The 14,503-nt window shown below is 43.1% G+C and overlaps 1 protein-coding gene across 7 annotated transcripts in view; it reads right to left on the bottom strand.

Annotated features, from left to right (window-relative positions):
* ST7 (suppression of tumorigenicity 7) overlaps nucleotides 1-14,503 on the bottom strand; it is a 327,721-nt gene that overhangs the window by 52,625 nt on the left and 260,593 nt on the right. For all 7 annotated transcript variants that reach the window (XR_009454691.1, XM_059711627.1, XM_059711621.1 and 4 more), the window contains 2 exons: nucleotides 7,598-7,670; nucleotides 6,098-6,200 (listed from right to left, as the gene is read on the bottom strand). Coding sequence is in view for 6 of the 7 variants with exons in the window: in XM_059711627.1 (XP_059567610.1) it covers nucleotides 6,098-6,200; nucleotides 7,598-7,670 (176 nt within the window). In the remaining variant the exon portion in view is untranslated. The remainder of the gene's footprint in view (nucleotides 1-6,097; nucleotides 6,201-7,597; nucleotides 7,671-14,503) is intronic.

Below are 14,503 nucleotides of genomic sequence, written 5' to 3'. Positions count from 1 at the left end.
TATTCAAAACTAGAGGCCCAGTGCACGAAATTAGTGCACAGGTAGGGTCCTTTAGGCCTGGCCGGCGATCAGGGCTGATCGGGGTTTTTCTTCTGGCTGCCACTGAGGCCTTCCTTCCCTGGCTGCCAGCTGCTGGCCAGGGCATTCCTTCGTTCTGTGCTGCCTCCTGGTGGTCAGTGCACATCATAGTGAGAGATCGAACTCCTGGCCTCCTGGTTGAACTCCCGAGGGGACACTTTGCATATTAGCATTATATATGCCGTGTTCCCGGCTGCATGTCCATGAAGGAGGTGGACGAGCAGATGCTCAATGTGCAGAACAAGAACAGCAGCTACTTCGTGGAGTGGATCCACAACAATGTGAAGACGGCCGTGTGGGACATCCCGCCCCGGGGGCTGAAGATGTCAGCCACCTTCATCGGCAATAGCACGGCCATCCAGGAGCTGTTCAAGCGCATCTCCGAGCAGTTCACGGCCATGTTCTGGCACAAGGCCTTCCTGCACTGGTACACGGGCGAGGGCATGGATGAGATGGAGTTCACCAAGGCCGAGAGCAACATGAATGACCTGGTGTCCGAGTACCAGCAGTACTAGGATGACACGGCCGAGGAGGAGGGGGAGTTTGAAGAGGAGGCCGAGGAGGAGGTGGCCTAGAGCACCTGCTACCGGAAGCGTGAGAACTCTATTCACTCTCAGTCTGTCCTCATGATCCTGTCTCACTGTGTGCACTGCTGTTCTTCCTGTCTTGACATCTGAGTTGTACAGACACCATTAAAGCATTTTCATAGTGAAAGAAGAAAAAAAATATATATATGTATATATATACATATATATATATATGTGTATATATATATGTATATATATATACTAGGGGCCCGGTGAACGAAATTCGTGCACTGGGTGTGGGGGGGGGGAGTGTCCCTCAGCCCAGCCTGCCCCCTCTCACATACTGGGAGCCCTCAGGCGTTGACCCCCATCACCCTCCAATCACAGTATCGGCCCCTTGCCCAGGCCTGACGCCTCTGACAGAGGTGTCAGGCTTGGACAGGGGGCCCCCATCTCCCCCCGATCACTGGCTCTGGCCCCCGCCCAGGCCTGAGGCCTCTGGCCCAGGAATCATGCCTGGGCAGGGGACCCCCATCTCCCTCTGATCGCTTGCTCCACCCCCTGCCCAAGCCTGATGCCTCTGACCCAGGCTTCAGGCCTGGGCAAGGGGACCATCATATCCCCCCAATCCCCGGCTCAGCCCCCCGCCCAGGCCTGATGCCTCGGCCAGAGGAGCTGACCCTCATCACCCTCCGATCACCAATCACCGGATTGGCCCCTTGACCAGGCCTGAGGCCTCCGGCAGAGGTAGGAACAACTTATATCTCCATCAATAAATGAATGAACACACATACACACACAATGGAATGTTAATCAGGCTTTAAAGAGGAAGGAAATCCTGTCCTATGCTGTGATGTGGATGAACTTGGAGTAAGTACAAGCTACCAGTAGAGCTTCAGAAATCCTCGTATTCAGAATCCAAAAAAAGCCAGTCACAGAAGGACCAATACGGCATGACTCCATGTATAGGAGGTGTCTAAAGCAGCCACCTTTACAGACACAGAAAGTGGATGGTGGTTACCATGACTGGGGGAGGGATGAATGGAAAGTTGCTGTGCAATGATACAGAGTTCAGTGATGAAAGAGAAGGTTCTAGAGATCTGCTGCACACGATGTGAATATAATTAACACTGTACTGTATACTTAAAAATTTGTTAAGGTAGATTTCATGATTTGTGTTTCTTATGACATAAACATATTACAGTAAATCATACAGAAAATAGTTACTGAGAATACAGCATTTTAAAGTGTTTAAAGGCACATGACTAAAAGACTTGGACTTTAATGTTAGAGGATAGCCTTTTTAAAGTCAAAGAACCAGAAAATTTGATGATCCTCCCCAAGAAAAGAATAGATATATTCCTAATACCCAACCATAAAGTCCAATTTAAGTGGCCCATGTTTTTTAAAAATACAAATATACTGTGTGACTATGATTCCTTAGTATTAAAAATGTGCAGAATGAAATAGTCTTAATTATGACTATATGATGGTAATATATTTATATAATTTTCTCTGATATAAAAAGTTAAGATCCTAACACCCCTAGTCATCCTCAGAAAAAGAGTAAGCAGTAAGTACATAATCAATGCACTATAGTGAGAGATCACACAGGGAGTGACTGATTCTGGGATGAGGAAGGTACAGTTTCCTGGTAGAGGCTTTTAATGGTGGGGTGAAGGATGAGTAGGATTTCCGCAGAAGCAGCAAAGAGGGAAGGGGAAGAGAATGTTTCTGGAACAATTAACAGTCCGCTAGAAGGAGCTGGGAAAATGAAAAACAAGTGGGGGCAGGTGATGAAGGGACCTGTGGGGCTGGAGACGCCGCTGCAGTTCCTCAGGAAGGGAACTGATTTGTAATGATGAGTCTACGGGCTGCTTCCTCCTTATAATGTGCTGCAGGCCAGAGCTTCAGAAATCCTCATATTTAGAATCCAGCTGACTCTTAAGAGGGTTCTGCAGAATAGAGACCCACGGCTTTTCACTGCTTTTATTTATTTCCCATTCCTGTGATGTGGTTAAGAGAGATACTCCTACTTCTCATGTTCGCAGGTTACTCTTCATTCCTAAGAGTAAACCTCCTGGAGTAAATAATATTTTTCACTGAATGCTAAAATATTAACTGTGTACCTTTGCTTAATGGAATACCTAATGGAACTAAGCTAAAAATGCATGAAAGGCAGTTCTCAGCCACTATATTTGGTATTTTTTTCTCCTAAGAAGACTGTAATTGGGTAAAACAGTGTGAAGGTACTGGAAATTCCTATGGTAGGCCACTGAAAACTTCCTGAGAGAGAGGAAAAGAGCCAGGGAAGTGTTTAAGACATGATAATATCTTGAAGAAGTAGGAACTGTCCACAAGGAATTGAGGGCCTACGAAGGGATGTGCTTGTCATCATTTGAAATGTCAAGCCTAGGCTGTCTGCAACCAGTGGAGAGTGATGTTTAAGAGCTAGTGAACCCAGATCAGTTCAGGCTCTGTCATTTGTTTACTGTGTGACCATGAACAGGTTACTTAACCTCTCAAACCGGCAGTGCCCTCCTCTGTGAAGCAGAGACAATAACATGATATACTTCACAATGTTGTTATGAAAAATAAATGAGATAACATATGTAGTTCAGTTAGCATTGTGCTTGGCACATAGTAAACATCCAATAGAAGCCAATAATAAAATAACTATCATAATATCACTATAAGGAGAGAGTCAAGCTTAGGATGGAAAAGTGTCCTAGGTAACCATTAAGGCCCCTTCTTATACCAAGAGTCTAAGAGTTTATACAGGGCGAAGCAAAAGTAAGTTAACAGTTGTTTGTATAAACAATAATGCAATCCTATCTAATAAAGAGGGAATATGCTAATTGACCCTCACACTATTGCAAAAGATGGCGGCACCCACAGCTAATAAGGAGGGAATATGCTAATTGACTGCCCCACCCTCAAAGATGGCGGCACCCACAGCCACAAGATGGCCAGCAGGGGAGGGCAGTTGGGGGGGACCAGGCCAGCAGGGGAGGGCAGTTGGGGGGGACCAGGCTTGCAGGGGAGGGCAGTTAGGGGCGACCAGGCCAGCAGGGGAGGGCAGTTGGTTGTGACTGGGCCAGCAGGGGAGAAGTTAGGCATTGATCAGGCTGGCAGGGGAGTGGTTAGGGGGTGATCAGGCTGGCAGGCAGAAGTGGTTAGGGGCAATCAGGCAGACAGGCAGGTGAGCAGCTGGGAGCCAGCAGTCCTGGATTGTGAGAGGGATGTCCCAGATTAGAGAGGGTGCAGGCTGGGCTGAGGGACACACTCTCCCCCCCGCCCCCCACCCTCCAAGTGCACAAATTTCGTGCACCAGGCCTCTAGTAATTAATAGTTAGTAATACAAGAATATACTTTGTGCTTCTCGTGGTGCTCACAGCTGTAAACATACTTTTGCCCCACCCAATGTTCTTCATTGATATCATTGATATCTCATTACAATTAAGGCTATTCTCTGTCTTAAAAGGCACCAATGTGTGTGTATGTATGCATGTGCGTGGGTGTGTTTACTGAAGTATTAGCAAGCAGTGCAATAAACTGCAGAACATGTATAAAAGATGTTTACAGCAGCCTGCATATAATATACATGAACCAGAGATTTGCATTTAATTCCGGGCATATGAGGCCAGTATTCACAGGACCTTTTCTTCATGGAAACGTTGAAAGAAGAAGATCTGGAAACAAGTTTCCCTTCGGCACAATCGCCAACAAATAAAAGTGGTAGACAATCATTTTACCTGAATAGCCTATCTTTTCTCCATTTAATGATTAGAAAATAGAGTGAAATCAAATACTTAAAATGTTTCCACTTTGGCAGGGAGAGTGCTAGTTGACTGAGTCATATTCTTCCATGGTAGCTAGACCTGTTTCTTAGGGCTTTTAATACTCTTTCTAGAGGCTGAACTAACCATTTAAGACCATTACCAAGAATTAAACAACAGTTTCAATTAAAATACCAACAGGTATTACACCAGTTTTCTAGCTTGAGCCCCAGGGTTATAAGGCTCTGGTTGGCATAACTAGAAAAGTTAAGACATGATTCTGAGACTTTAATGCGCCACCACCACCAAGTAAAACATTAACAATTTTAATAATTTACAAACATATAGTGCTCAAGTATTTTTAAAAACTTTGACTGTATTATCTCACCTTATCTTTATCTTTATATTTTTATCTTCATTTGAAATTCTGAGTTCAGAGATGCTAAGCCCAAGTAACAGAGCAGGACTTGAATGCAAGTTCTTGTCTCAGCATCTAGGACTCTACTGTCCAATACTATTTCTAAAAGAGCCTTATTTATTTTCATAGGATAGCTCTGTAGTTAGTGAATGGCATTTAACAAATATTAGTTAATGACTTCAGTTTACTGTAATTCAGTATGAAGTTTTCCTAACTAGTTTTACATTTTAATAAAATTTGAGTGAACATTTTTAACTTAGCTGAAAAAGATTAAAGAGAAGTATTTTATCCTACTCTACACACAATACCTACGCCTACAGATGCTAGGCTGGTCATCATGCACTGGGCCTAGGGTGGATGGATAGCCCTCCCGTAACTGCGGCAACTGCGGCACTTTCACCACAGACTTCTTTTGTCACTTTTCACAATAAAGTCTTCACAAGACATTTTGCCAAGAAAATTCTGCCCTGATATGCACAGCAGGAATAGTTTCCTAGAGGTCAAAATGTGCTGCATAATATTAAAAAACTGAAAATGTTAAGTGATGTGCCTATCACATAGTAGGTACTCAAATATAGGTAAATCATAAATAAACATCCATCCCCTGAACAAAAGGTTATAGAAATATCTGTATATTTCTACCATGACTGACTCCCTTAAAATAAAATTCAGAAAAAATACATTAGAAATATTAAATTTGTATTTATAATGGGTAATTATAGTTATAAATTGGTTAATCATGTGGTTAAATATTTCCTACTACAGAGACTTACTGAAATGGCACTCACAAGTCAAAAGAATAATACTTCTTCATACTTGGAGGTTTTCCCTATTAACTTCTTGCCACTGCTAATTACTTATCATTTATTTAGAAAGACATAGAAGGTCATATTGGTAAGTATTTTTTTACCACTTTTGTTCACAACAAGGTTCGTTTCCCAAGTTGGGTCTAAGTAATACTAGAAACTTGTGTGAAATTCCTGTCAAATACATCAACACCCTTGAGATCTCCACAGTTTGCCAATTTCAGACTTTCTTGACCTGGACTGCCTAAGCCAGGTCTATCAATTTACCCTGATTACTAGTATACAAAGGCTGAAAACCAGCCCCAAAGCCTCTTGAATGTAGCTTTTGCTTAAAAATGAAGTTAATAATCATAGATTATACAAGACCTCAACGTTTGTTGGATGCAATTCATTTTTTTATTACTGTTTGCATTCAAGACACGATACTGTGGTCATGGAACATTTTCTCTGCTATCATAATGAGTTCCTGTGGGGATTCCACATACTCACTTTTGGCACGTGAGGATTGAACTCAACAGCTCTATGAATGGCCTCGACTGCATTCATCTCTGCTGTGCTCAGCCCCCGTCGAGATGCAGCCTCGGGAGAGAATCTGAAAAGCAGAAAGACAAACACCATCCAGTTGGGACCACTGCTTGGGCATCAACCCAGAGTGGCATCTACATATGAAGGGCCCATAAAACCACAGCAAGCCAATGGCATGACCTTTCCAAACCTCCACTACATGGAACCTCTGAGTGACACCTCAGACCAAGGCCAACAAAAACCCCCACAGAAGCAGAAAGCGTGTTTGCATCTAATCGTGGCAGAAATTAAATTCAGCTGTCAAGTCTCTCTGTCTAAATAGCTATCTAAATTTTCTCTGGGGCACCTGCTTAGGTCAGGGGAGGGGATAGGACTGATGAGGGCCGACAGTGTAGGAAAAGAGAAAACTAGGTTACAGGAGAGCACACTTGGTTAAAAACAAAACTGGGGAGAATTTTCAAGGAGCTCCCAACCCAGCATCAGTGCTGCCCTGGGGGGTAAGCCGTGCAGCCTCAGCGGCAGCAGGAGAACCTGCCTGCGGCCGGGCTGGCGGGGGGTGTGCATGCCCCAACTGCGGGCCAGACACCTGCCCAAGTGGATGAAAAAAACCAGACCATGCAATCTCTTTCTCACCTCACACCCAGGGCTAACTCCAGAGCTGTGCTTGGCAGGCAGACACCACAGGGGAAGCTGTGACAACCCTGGCCCTGCCCTCCCAAGCTGGAGTCGCTGTGTAGGGAGAAAAGATGTTGCAGTAGGTACTGGCGATCTACAGGACAAAAAAGAATGAAAGACAATTACTTCGGTCTTGAAGTGCACACACACTTAACAGCAAACCTGTCTGACACGGCAGAGGCTATTTTCTTTCCCTGTGATCTGATTTTCAATGGGACCAAGGGAGTGCATGGGAAGTGTGTTTCTGACTGAAAAACAGTTAAGCCATCTATTCTTTCTCACCTGCCAGTCGTCTTGGATGTTTATGGAAATTCTCTATGCCACAGTCACTTGCCTGAGTAAAATGGGCAAATATCCCATTGAGATGGCCACTCAAAGTAAACAGACCCTGGGCGGGGGGTTGGTTGGGAGTAGATGAGACAAAGAATGGAGATGACCACCCCCTCTGCCATATTACTACCCAGTCTTGGACTGCTGAAGAAACAGGAATATGCAAAAAATGAATAAAAGAAAGGCATTTTGTGTTAAGTACTAAGCAGGCCTTTTGGTATGAATTATCTGGCAAAAAAAAAAGAAAAAAAGTCACTTCAGAGGCATGGAATTGTATATAAATCCCTCTTTAGGGATTCTCACACCCTTGCTGGCAGTGAAAGAAAAGATCAGCAGATTCTGGAAAATGCATGCTCATAAGCAGGGGCTCATCGAATAGGAGACTTCCAGGGAAACTCTCAGAAGCAACATCTCCTGGAGTCGGTAGGGCACTTAGCACACACGTTGTTACTCACTTACTTGTCAGAGACAGCTCTTGCTTTGAGCAAGGCAGCTGTGTAGCATATTGTTGCCGACTTTGGTAAGCTTATATCTGTTAAAAAAAAAAAGAAAAGAAAGAAAGTAGGAACTCTTGTAAGTTTGCAAAAATAAGGAGCAATGGTTTTTAACATGCTAGTATTTTAAACATGTAAGTCTAATAAAGCATAAATTAAGAATATTATAATGTCCATAGTACACAGCTATTCCTTATGTATCAGGGTGGTATGTGCAACTAGGAGTAATTTATATTTTTGTAAATAATTCATGTTTAAAATCTATCAGACTGACTTTAGCAATCATCTTCTACTTTAAAATATGTATTTTTATCTGTTGAGTTTACTCAAGCAGAGAATAGATAAAAATATATCAATTTAATGTTATGTGAATACCCTTGATATCATGAAAGGCAAATACTATCTCTTTGTTACTTATAAAAATTTATCAACAGGCATATGAAATACCAATGTGAAGGAAAATTTATTACCTTTATTTAAAAAACAAACAAAAACACACCACAGCTTAAACTATATATGTTTTGAATTACATGTTAAGAAGTTCATGTTTAGTTTTTTTGTTAAAATGTAACATATATGTTGTATATATAAAATTATATAATAAATCTTTATATATAAGGACATACATATGAAATCGTTAGAAAACTATACAGTTTTTGTTCATTCAATCCCTTTTCATATAAACCATAATTTGTTTCCCAGAACAACTTCCTCTTAGTTTGTGTAGAAAATCTCAGATGAAGGGTAGAGTGAGTAATAGGTTCAGATAATGAGTTTGCAGGGAAGTAAAAGTACAGGGTACAACTAAGAGTAGATAAACTCAAACAGAATAGTCCTTTGGGGGAAAACATCTGTTTTTAAATTATGATTCTATTTCTTTATTTTTTTTAATGTTTTTATTGATTTCAGAGAGAGGAAGGGAGAGAGAGAGAGAGATAGAAACATCAATGATGAGAGAGAATCATTGAACAACTGCCTCCTGCACACTCCCTACTGGGGATCCAAGGGCATGTGCCTTGACCAGGAATTGAACTGTGACCTCCTGGTTCATAGGTCAACACTCAACCACCGAGCCACACTGACCAGGATGAATCTATTTCTTACTAGAATAGTATTTCTTTAATACTTAACCAAATGTATACTATGACATAGAAATGCATTCTAATTCAGACCAGGTAAAAATATGTCATTCCCGTTGCTGCCAAATTCATTCTGGGCTAGAGGAATACAACTCCTGGAATCCTTGTTTCTTTACAGATCTGTTTTCAACTTAGAATTGTATTACAGTAGAAATGGAAAGGGAAGTCCCACAACTAGCCAATAGATGAAGTAGAAGAAAATCTACACTAATAAAAGAGAAAAATGGTAATTGGTGTACGGCGATACCCTTTTCATTGGCTAATCAGGGCTATATGCAAATTAACTGCCAACAAGATGGCGGTTAATTTGCATATGTAGGCACAATGCAGGGAGGCGAAAGGGAAAGCAGGAAGAAGCCCCCTGCCACTGACAGTGATTGGAAACCCAGGGGGGAGCTAAGAGCTGGGGGGCAGGGCAAAGGCGGCCCTGGGGCCGCCTTTGCCCTGCCCCCCAGCCATGATCGGAGAATCAGGTGCCTTTTCCGCCCTGGCCAGTGATAGCAGGAAGTAGGGGTGGAGCCAGCGATGGGAGCTGGGCACGGTTGAAGCTGGCAGTCCCGTGAGCTAGGGGTCCCTTGCCTGGGCCTAAAGCGAAGCCCACGATCGCGGGGCCGCTGCAGCTGCGGGTCCCCGCTGCCCGGGCCGGACACCTAGGCCAGAGGCGTTAGGCCTGGGCAGGGGCAGAGCCTGCAACCGCGGGGAACTGGGGATCCCCTGCCCAGGCCTGACACCTCTGCCGGAGGCCTCAGGCCTGGTCAAGGGGCCGATCCGGTGATTGGTGATTGGAGGGTGATGAGGGTCAACTCCTCTGGCCGAGGCATCAGGCCTGGGCGGGGGCCAGAGCCAGTGATCGGGGGGAGATGGGGGTCCCCTGTCCAAGCCTGACACCTCTGGCGGTGGCGTCAGGCCTGGGCAAGGGGCAGAGCCAGCAATCAGAGGCGTCTGGGGGTCCCCTGCCTAGGCCTGACGCCTGGGCCAGAGGCATCAGGCCTGGGCTGGGGGCAGAACCAGTGATGGGGGGAAATGAGGGTCCCCTGCCCAGGCCTGATGCCTCTGGCCCAGGCGTCAGGCTAGGCAAGGGGCTGATCCTGCGATTGGAAGGTGATGGGGGTCAACGCCTGAGGGCTCCCAGTATGTGAGAGGGGACAGGCTGGGCTGAGGGACACTCCCCCCACACACACACACACACCCAGTGCACGAATTTCGTGCACCGGGCCCCTAGTATTTTCATAAAAGAAAATCAATCCCTCATCCAATAACAAGTATTTACCATCAATTCCAGCATAAGGAATTTCTCTTTGAGAGAAATTTTGATGACATTGAGAAAATACAAATAATTATAGAAAATACCAACACAGAATTGAAAGGGAGAGAGTCTTTGCAACCCTGATCTCAGATATATACAAACAAAATTTCACCACCATATGTATAGTATAAAATGGTATGTTTATGATTAAGAAGAAAAAAATGTCAGACACTCACAGATTTTTCATTGCTTTTCTAATATCTAAACATTTAACCATTTCCCGGTGTGGGAAATCAATCTAGGAATCAAATATCTTGTTTGCTAGAGTCCACTCATTGATTGTCACTGGAAGATAATTTTTTAAAACTGCAGATAATACATATTTTACTTACTTAATGTTCAGATCTTTTATTTAAAAATTATCCAAGTCTTGTTTCCCCCCTTCCTGGTGGAAACCCACAGTATACCATGGTCGGCAAACCATGGCTCGCGAGCCACATGCGGCTCTTTGGCCCCTTCAGTGTGGCTCTTCCACAAAATACCATGTGCCGGCGCACACGTACAGTGCGATTGAAACTTCGTGGCCCATGCACAGAAGTCAGTATTTTGTGGAAGAGCCAGTATTTTGTGGAAGAGCCACACTCAGGGGGCCAAAGAGCCGCATGTGGCTCGCGAGCTGCGGTTTGCTGAGCCGTAGTTTGCTGACCACTGGTATGGGAGAACATATTTGCCAATGATACATCTGTTAAAGGGTTAATATCCAAACTATAGAAGGAACTCATACAACTTAACAGAAGGAAGATAAACAACCCAATTTAAAAATGGGCAAAGGACCTAAATAAACACTTCTCCAAAGTGGACTACAGATGGCAAACTCACATATGAAAAAATGCTCAAAGTCACTGATCATCAGAGAGATGCAAATTAAAACAACAATGAGGTATCACCTCACACCTGTCAGACTGGCTACCATCAATAAAAAAACAAATGATAAGTGCTGGAGAGAATGTGGAGAAAAGGGAACCCTACTACACTGCTGGTGGGAATGCAGACTGGTGCACTCATTATGAAAAACAGTATGGAATTCCCTTAGAAAATTAAATATGGAACTGCCATTTGACCCAGTGATCCTACTTCTAGGAATATATCCTAAGAAACCTGAAACACCAATCAGAAAAAATGTATGTACCCCTATGTTCAGAGCAGCACAATTTACAATAGCTAAGATCTAGAAACCACCCAAGTGCCCATTAGTAGATGAGTGAATAAAAAAGCTGTGGCACATATATATCAGGGAATACTAAGTAGCAGTGAAAAAAAGGAATCTCTTACACTTTGAGACAACATGGAAGGACCTGGGAAGTATCATGCTAAGTGAAATACGGCAGTCAAAGACAGGTATCATGTGATCTCAGTAACAAAATAAACTGATGAATGGAGTGGGTCCAGAGACATGGAAGCATGGAACAGAGTACAGAATCGCAGAGGGAAAGTGGGGAAGGGTGGTGGGTGGGAGGTAATAAATCAAAGAACATGTATGCATATATGCATGGCCCATGGACACAGACAATGGGGCAATGAGGGCCTGGGACTGGGGGTAATACTTTCAACAATAAAGAATTTTAAAAAAAGAACTACTCAGAATGAAGAATAACTGAAATGAAAAATATGTTAGATGAAATCAATAGTAAATTAGATGAAGCAGAAGATCAAATTAGTGATTTGGTAGAAGAAAACACCCAAGCATAAGAGCAAAAAGAAAAGAAACTCAAAAAAATTGAGGATAGTATAAGGAGCCTCTGGGACAACTTCAAGCATACCAACATTTGCATCATGGAGATGCCAGAAGGAGAAGAGAGAGAGCACGGAATTGAAAGCCTTTTAAAGAAATAGTGATGGAAAACTTCCCTAACCTGGTGAAGGAAACAGACACACAAGTCCAGGAAGTGGAAGAGTCCCAAACAAGGACGGCACCAAGAAACATCATAATTAAAATGTCAAAGGTTAACTACAAAGAAAGAATCTTAAAAGCAGCAAGGGAAAAGCAGTTAGCTATCCACAAGAGAGATCCCATAAGACTTTCAGGTGATTTCTCAACAGAAACTTTGCAGACCAAAAACAATTGACATGAACTATTCAAAGTGATAAAAAGCTATGACCTATATAACCAAGGTTATTCTACCCAGCTAAGCTATCATTTAGAATCAAAAGACAGGTAAAGGGCTTCTCAGACAATAAAAAGCTAAAGGGGGTGTGACCAGCTGCAAACAGCCATCATCCCCTCATCCAGGCTGGCCAGGCACCCAAGTGGGACCCCCACCCTGATCCAGGACACTAGTCAGGACAAACCAGCTGGCCCCCACCCGTGCACCAGGCCTCTATCCTATATAGTAAAAGGGTAATATGCAAACTGACCCTAACAGCAGAAGGACTGGAAAGGACTGGTCACTATGACACACACTGACCACCAGGGGGCAGACTCTCAATGCAGGAGCTGCCCTCTGGTGGTCAGGGCGCTCTCACATGGGAGGAGCTCTGTTCAGCCACAAGCCAGGCTAATGGCTGCCAGTACAGCGGTGGTGGTGGGAGCCTCTCCTGCCTCCTCAGCAGCGCTAAGGATGTCTGACTGCAGCTTAGGTCTGCTCCCCACTGGCAAGTGGGCATCCCCCGAGGGCTGCCAGAGGGATGTCTGATTGCCATCTTAGGCCCAATCCCCTGGGGAGCGGGCCTAAGCCAGCAGGTGGTCATCCCCAGAGGGGTCCCAGACTGCAAGAGGGCACAGGCTGGGCTGAGGGACCTCCCCCTACCCCCCGAGTGCACAAATTTTTGTGCACCGGGCCTCTAGTATTGTAATAACGATGTATGGTGTCAGATGAGTACTAGATTTATTTGGGTGATCACTTATTAAGTTAAAATCTAATCACTGGGTTGTACACCTGAAACTAATATTGTATGTCAATGGTAATAAAAAAAAATAAAAAATGTTTTAAAGTAAAAACAGTTTTTTGAGCAGGAAATAACAAATCAGGTGCTTTCCAGTATTGCCTGTAATGTATTCATAAATTTTATTCAAGGGAAGGGATTCTCAAAATCATCCTTAGTCCAATTTTGTGTGAAAAGACTCTATGCAGTGCCTTTATGTCTTTTCTAAGTGACATGTAGCTGCCATTATTACCAAAAAGTTCTCTTAACAATTAGAATCCAAGGAGGAAAGAAAAAAAGAGTCATCACATAATTCCATTACTGTCTGCAGAAACAAGGAATGCTAAATAAACATTTCTCACTTAAGCCAGACTGGCGCTTGTTTAATTTTCCTTCTGCTTCTTTGACATCTTGTGTTTCATACAGGTCTTTTTCTGAAAAGGGAGGAACCTTCTCCAGTGTCTTAGGCATGCAAAATCAAATGGTCATGAGAGTCTTTTATTAAAATCTAAAATCCTGAATGTAATACAATTGGAATTGTAGAGTATGTACTGTGTTGTGTCTGGCTTCTTTCACTTGACATGATGTTTCCAAGTTCCTTCCATGTTGTTGCATGTTCAGTACTTCATTATTTATTGCTGAATACTACTTTATTGTATGGATATACTACAATATGCTTATTCGCCTGCTAGTGGCTATCTGGACTGTTTTCTAGTTTGGGACTGTTATAAATAAAGCGATTGTGACTATTCTTGTGTAAGATTTTTTTCTGAAAACAAAACACAAACAAAAAACCTCATTTCTGTTGGATATGTAATTAGAAATGAAATTGCTGAGTCAGAGGTTAGATGTAAAGTTTTATGTGGTAAGTAGTGCTTCAAAGTAGTTATATAAAGTTTATAAAACTAGTATATGGTTGACAGATGTCAGAAAAATAGTTACTTTTGAGTTGAGGGCAGTTTGGGGCCAGAAAGGGGTCTGAGGCAACCTTCTAAGGCGGTGGAAAGTTTTATAATCCTGAGTGGTCATCACACGGGGTAAACATAAGTGAAAAGTCATCCAGTTCTACACGTAAGATTTGTGCAAGTTACTACATGTAACTTATCTCTCAATAAAAGATTAAAAACAAAACTACAATCCTGTGCCACATGAAGCTGTCTTCTCTTCAATCTATAACATTTTACTTGCCTTTTATCATTCTGGCTCCCTCCATTCATGCTACAAATCATTATCTAAAAATTACTTACTAGTTTTACCTTCCATTAAAAAACAGAATCTGGTTATTTCTCAAGTCAGCCTTTCAAATATTAAGATGGTTAAAACATCTCTTCTAAACCAATTATTTTCTGAATAAATACTTCTAGTTCCTCAACTGTTATATTCCTCAGAATTTCTCAACTTATTTTTGTTACAGAGCCACAGGTGGTTTCAAAATATGAGACCTACAAGTGGCAAAAACCCTCTGAGTCCCTGAAACCTGACCAGGACAAAGCCCAGTGAGACGTGCAGTCTGAGGCGCAGGACCACCACACTCTGAGGACCAGCTAGGACAGCCTGGTGTAGA

Source organism: Myotis daubentonii, chromosome 10, assembly GCF_963259705.1.
Source record: "Myotis daubentonii chromosome 10, mMyoDau2.1, whole genome shotgun sequence".
Classification (NCBI taxonomy): domain Eukaryota; kingdom Metazoa; phylum Chordata; class Mammalia; order Chiroptera; family Vespertilionidae; genus Myotis; species Myotis daubentonii.
Note: the sequence above shows the minus strand (reverse complement) of the source record. Positions and strands in the feature narration are given on the sequence as shown.